At 49.4% G+C, this 5,434-nt stretch overlaps 1 protein-coding gene across 1 annotated transcript; it reads left to right on the top strand.

The window, feature by feature from the left end:
* Positions 1-756: 756 nt before the first annotated feature.
* LOC308634728 (RNA exonuclease 5-like) lies at positions 757-3,060 on the top strand (the record flags this gene model as incomplete). Its single annotated transcript, XM_081268785.1, has 1 exon — positions 757-3,060. One exon carries the CDS (start codon positions 757-759, stop codon positions 3,058-3,060), a length of 2,304 nt encoding a protein of 767 aa, XP_081124911.1.
* Positions 3,061-5,434: the final 2,374 nt, after the last annotated feature.

The following is a 5,434-nucleotide window of genomic DNA, read 5'->3' as shown; positions in this document are numbered from 1 at the left end:
CACAGTAACGTTGGGGAACTCATGATTGTAGGGGTACAGAAACACTGAAGACCTTTAGTTATTTTTGCTTTTCAATTTTTTTTTTCTTTTTCAAGTCTTTGCTATGTATACAGCAGAATTCTGAGGAAATACAAAATACAGGGCACGGTCCTGTTCCCTGGAACTTAAGGAATCTGGGTAAAGAAACCATGAAACTACTGGAAGGTAATCCACAGTCAAGGTCCCCCAAAGGCAATAGGCTGGAATACAAAGGGAAGATTTTATTGAAGTTGCAACAGGGGTTCACTGGATGCTTTGACTACATCCCTTGTCGCTTTGAAACTTCCATGTTTGTTTCTCTTTTTCCCAACCTTCTCCTCCCTGATCTTCTTTGCCCTAACCTTGTCCTCCTGATTTTCTTTCCCCTACCCTTCTCCTCCCTGATCTTCTGTTTTTCTTTTCCCTAAACTTCTCCTCCCTGTTCTTTTCCCCCTCCCTGGTCTCCTCCTCTGGGTTCTCTTTTCCCTAATCTTTTCCTTCCTGATCTCTCCTCCCTGATCTCACTTTCTCTGAATCACCTGTATAAAAACCCTCTACTCCTGCTGATGTGAGAACCATCGTTTCTCCTTCGCTGGCCAAGCAATAAACCATCCTTCTTCCTTCTCAAGAACGTTTTCTCTCGCTGGATTGGCATCAAGGCAAGGACAGCTTTCTATGCCAGGGACAGCTTTCTACACCAAGGACAGCGTCCCACAACAAGGACTCAAGTACGGGATCATGGAGCCTGAGAAGGAGAAGACCCGGAGGCTGAACAGCCAGAGGAGACGGGTCCCTGACTGGCTGATGGGGACGCCCGAGGCAAGTATACCCCGTTTGGATCTCGTGGACAGGCATCCCGAGCCCAGGAGAGCCCGGTTGTCTGGCATCGTAACGGCTGAAAACTGTGAAGTAACCCACGAACAGCTATGTGAGCTGCTCAGGTACGCAGTTCTGGCTGCACCCGTTATTGAGAGACCCAGGTGGTGCCAGCTTCTGTACGGAAAGCAACTGAGCAGAACAGTGGTTGTCATCCTTCAAGGGATGAGTCAACTCCACTTCTACAAGTTCTATTTGGAGTTTGGATTTCTCCGAAAAGCCTTCAGACACAAATTCCGCTTGCCTCCTCCATCACCTACTTTTCTAGCTGATGTTATCGGGCTACCAAACCAAAGGGCTGGATATCTGCCTAAGACCATGGGAGGATCTGTACCATCTGCCGGTACAAAACCCAAGGTCGACCTGCAGAATGACCCGGTCATTCAAAAGTATGGCTCTCAGAAGGTGGGCTTGCTGCGATGCCTTCTGACAGAGGAGGAAATGAGAACATTTGACTTCCCGTTACAAGGTTCTCCCGACTGTGAGAACTTTGTAACTACCAGATGTGATGCGTCTGTCACAGAGAACAGCCCTCTCTTTGGGCTGGACGGAGAAATGTGCATCACGTCCAAGGGGAGAGAACTAACCCGCATCTCACTGGTTGCCGAAGGAGGCTCGTGTCTCATGGATGAGTTGGTGAAACCCGATGAGGAGATTGTGGACTACGCCACCTGCTATTCGGGGATCACGGAGGAGATGCTTAAGCCGGTGACGACGAAACTGAAAGACGTTCAGAGGCGGTTAGAAGCACTGCTTCCTCCTGATGCGGTGTTGGTAGGTCATTCCCTAGACGTGGATCTCCGAGCATTGAACGTGATCCATCCATATGTTATCGACACCTCGTTGCTTTATGCCAGAGAGCGGGGCAGAAGATTCAAGCTCAAGTTCTTAGCCAAAGCTGTATTGGGGAAGGACATTCAACGTTCGGAAAGGGACGGTCATGATCCCACAGAGGACGCTGCCGCGACCCTTGAGTTGGCTCAGTATTTCCTCAAGTATGGCCCAAAGAAGGTCGCAGAACTCAATCTGGAGGCGCTGTGGAGAGCCCAAGACCCAAGAAACGTCAGAGAAAAGTTCCAGTACACCTACAGAGGTGCTTTAAGATCTTTCGATCCGGGGCATCACAAGCTCCTTTTTGTATCCCGAGAGACAGACGATATTGAACTCCCGTCTCCTGAAGATTGTGAGACTATTAAGTGCCTTTCCAACAGAGAGGTCTTTGAGCAGGCCAGAAGGCAAGTGCGCCTGTACCCCTTCAGCGTTATTCGGTTCTCTTTGGAGCCTTTTTCACCTCTCCTCACTGAGGAAGTGAACCGAAGGATGCGGATCAAGTGGACAGAGATGTCCACTATCTATGCTGGGCCATTGAGCAAAGATTGGGACCTAAGTGCTCTGAAGAGGCTGTTTAGGAGCTTTGGCCCAGTTCGTACAATGACTGCCGTTCTGGAAACGCATCAGCCTCATCTCTCTATAGAGTATGAAGTCCTGGAAGCTGCCCAGCTGGCCATCGAGTGCTTGAATGGCCTTCTTGTGGAAGGTGTATACATAAAGGTACAGAGACCGGTGACAGAACTCACTCTCGATTGTGACACGCTCGTTAAGGAGCTGGAACGAGATTCTGAGAACCGAGGAACCATTTATCTGTCTGGAGTAGGTAAAGATGTCTTAGGACATATTCAGGAACTGCCGAGCCTCTTTGGTGGCCTGGAAGCTGTGATCGTGCCTCCAGATGCTCAAAGCGGAAGACGGGAAAAATACTGTTTCCTGAAATTCAAAACTTTTGGCAATGCCCAGAGGGCCCTCCATGTCCTCACAGGCAAGGACTGGAAGCTGAAAGGCAGGCAGGCCCTAACCCCCAGGCACCTGCACGCGTGGCTTAGGAGCTCACCACCTGAATCAAGAAGGCCCGCAGGTCTGAGAGTGAGACCTCCTCCCTCGGAGCGGGAGACCTTGCAGAATTTAAAGGTGGAAAACGCAAAGAGTGCGAGTGCAGCCCGGCGTTGGGGCCGCAAGATTGGAAGGCTCTACCAAAGCCTGAGCCCGGGTACCCTTTGCGTCATCCTCCTGCCAGGAACCACTAGCCCTCATGGATCCCTCTCTGGCCTGGGACTCATGGGAATAAAAGATGAAGAAGAGGAAAGCACCGGCCCAAGCATGGGTTTGTGAGTCGGCTCGCCACTTGCCTTTTCTCATCCTTCCTGGGCGATGGTGGAGAAGACGGGTCAGGCTGCAGCTTCCCCAAAGACTGCTGGGCGTCTTGGTTCAGTGGACGGCTTTGTGTGGGAAGTTGGTGTGCCGGCTAAGGGGTCAAATCCATTTACATGGCATGCGCAAGTTTTCAATAAATGCCTAAAATTCAAGCCTTCCTCATCTTAAGACAGGGTGGGTGGGGGAGCGGGAAACTAAAACAACAAAAGACGCCACACTGTGCCCCAATGAGTCAGTGCAATTACTATGTGCCAATTGAAAAGGAAATATATATAAAAATAAATACAACTTATAATAATTAAACCAAAATAAATGTAAACGTGTTTGATATCTTCGGACGTTTAAAATTCTATTCATGCTATGTGACATTTTAAAGTGTGGGATCTGAGTGGAGCGAATGAGCCCAGTGGTTATGTCGTTGAGTCTCAGAAACTGGTAATCCTTGCGGCGTGGCTGACCATCTAGCTGAAGGGCAGATTGCAGAATTCAAAGAAGCTTTCCCACTATTTGACAGGAACGGGGATGGAAGTATACTATACTAACAAAGGAATTGGGAAGTGTCATGAGATGGTCTCTTGGGTGGAATCCCACGGAAGTCGAGTTACAGGACGCGATTAAGGGAGTAGCTGCTGGTGGTAACGGCAAAATTGACTTCCCTGAATTTCTGACAATGATGGCAAGAAAAGGGAAACACAGACGTAGGGCACGATGTAACATGTGGGGCATGTTGCATCAGAAAGGAGGAAAAACCGAACTTGCTGCCCACTTCTGGGTGGGTCCTGGGGCCACCTGTGGCTAAGAAAGCGCCTGGGGATCATCCAGAAGGCGCTGCCTGGGTTGTGAGGAAAAACCAGATGACCTCTAGGATAGGCTCAGAACCCTTCCGCCCTCTGGACAGCTGGGGGGGGGGGTCCTCCCGTTATGGCCTGCGAGATGGGCGTACACCTGAACTCTCCCCACCCTGCTGACCTTTATCCTGATTGGCTCCCGTGCCTTGTATTAGCTGTGTGTTTTCTCAATAAACTGAGATCCTGCTTTGACTGGTCTCCCTGGCTTGTCTGATTGTCCTCCCGTGGGGGAGGGCTGGGTGGGGGAGGGGGGCGGTCAGTCGGCCCTTCCTTTCTTGGTTCCTCATGGTCGGGGCGTGCTCTCCCAATCTCTCCCGCAGGTCAGGAGGGAAGCGGGTGGGGTGGGGTGGGGCTAAAGACCCCGACATCTGGCGCCCAACGTGGGGCATTAAGAAGTCTGTTCACCCAAAGTGAGAGTATCGCCAAGCCAAGCCAAGCGAGTTTCGAGGTAGGGGTCTCCCCGAAAAGATGGGGCAATCTCACACTAAGTATGAGACCAGTATTGGGAAGCCATTGGTGAGGAGCGACTTTGGTCACAACGAGTCAGTCCTCTCACTGCCCAGGAGGAGAAAGGCTTAAAGCATCACGCGGTCAATGGCCTCCTAGACCCTTTTGATGCCTGGCCTGGTCCTCTGGGTCCCGCACCAAGTGCTCCTGTCCTGGAACACTCGGTAGACAAGTCGGGAAGGGGAGCGGCCTATGCCATATTGTCACCCCTCTCCCCCCCAAGGAAATTCTCCACCCTCTTGTGAGAACCTGGAAAAGCTGGATAAGCTGCCTTCTTGCAACACCAGTGATGACTCACCCCCATTGTGTATGGCCCTGTCTTGTTAAGACCAGCCATGAGATGACTCATCCCCATTGTGTATAGATTTCTTGGAAAATGCTAACCCTGGGGGCAATAGACCGGCCTTATGGTATTCCTGGGAGGCCCAAGATTTATTTATAGAAGCTCAATTCACAATAGCTAAACTATGGAACCAACCTAGGTTGGATAAAGAAAATGTGGTATGTAACATTTGATGGAATATCACTCAGTTTTAAAGAAGGAGGGAATTATGGTATCTCTGGGTAAATGGACGGAGTTGGAGAACATCATGCTAAGCGAAATAAGCCAATCCCATAAAACCATAGGCCGAATGCGTTCTCTGATATGTGGATGCTAATTCACAATCAGGGCCAAGGTGCTAGGGAAGAATAAAGTTACTTTAGATTAGGTAGAAGCGAGTGAAGGGAGGGGAGGGATATGGACATAGGAAGAATAGTAGAATGAAACAGACATTATTACCTTACGTACACATACGACTGCATGACCAATGTGATCTGACAACGTGTACCAGAAGAAAAAGGAGAAATTATACCCTATTTATTTACGATATATCAAAATGCATAAATGCATTCTGCTGTCATGTATAACTAATTAAGACAGATTTTAACGATTTTTTTAAAAAAGAAAATTCTACTCATTCAAGAAAGAAATCCAT

This window comes from Spermophilus citellus, assembly GCF_964194105.1.
Source record: "Spermophilus citellus genome assembly, chromosome: 15".
In the NCBI taxonomy this organism is placed as follows: Eukaryota; Metazoa; Chordata; class Mammalia; order Rodentia; family Sciuridae; genus Spermophilus; species Spermophilus citellus.
This window is presented reverse-complemented; position numbering and strand designations above follow the sequence as displayed.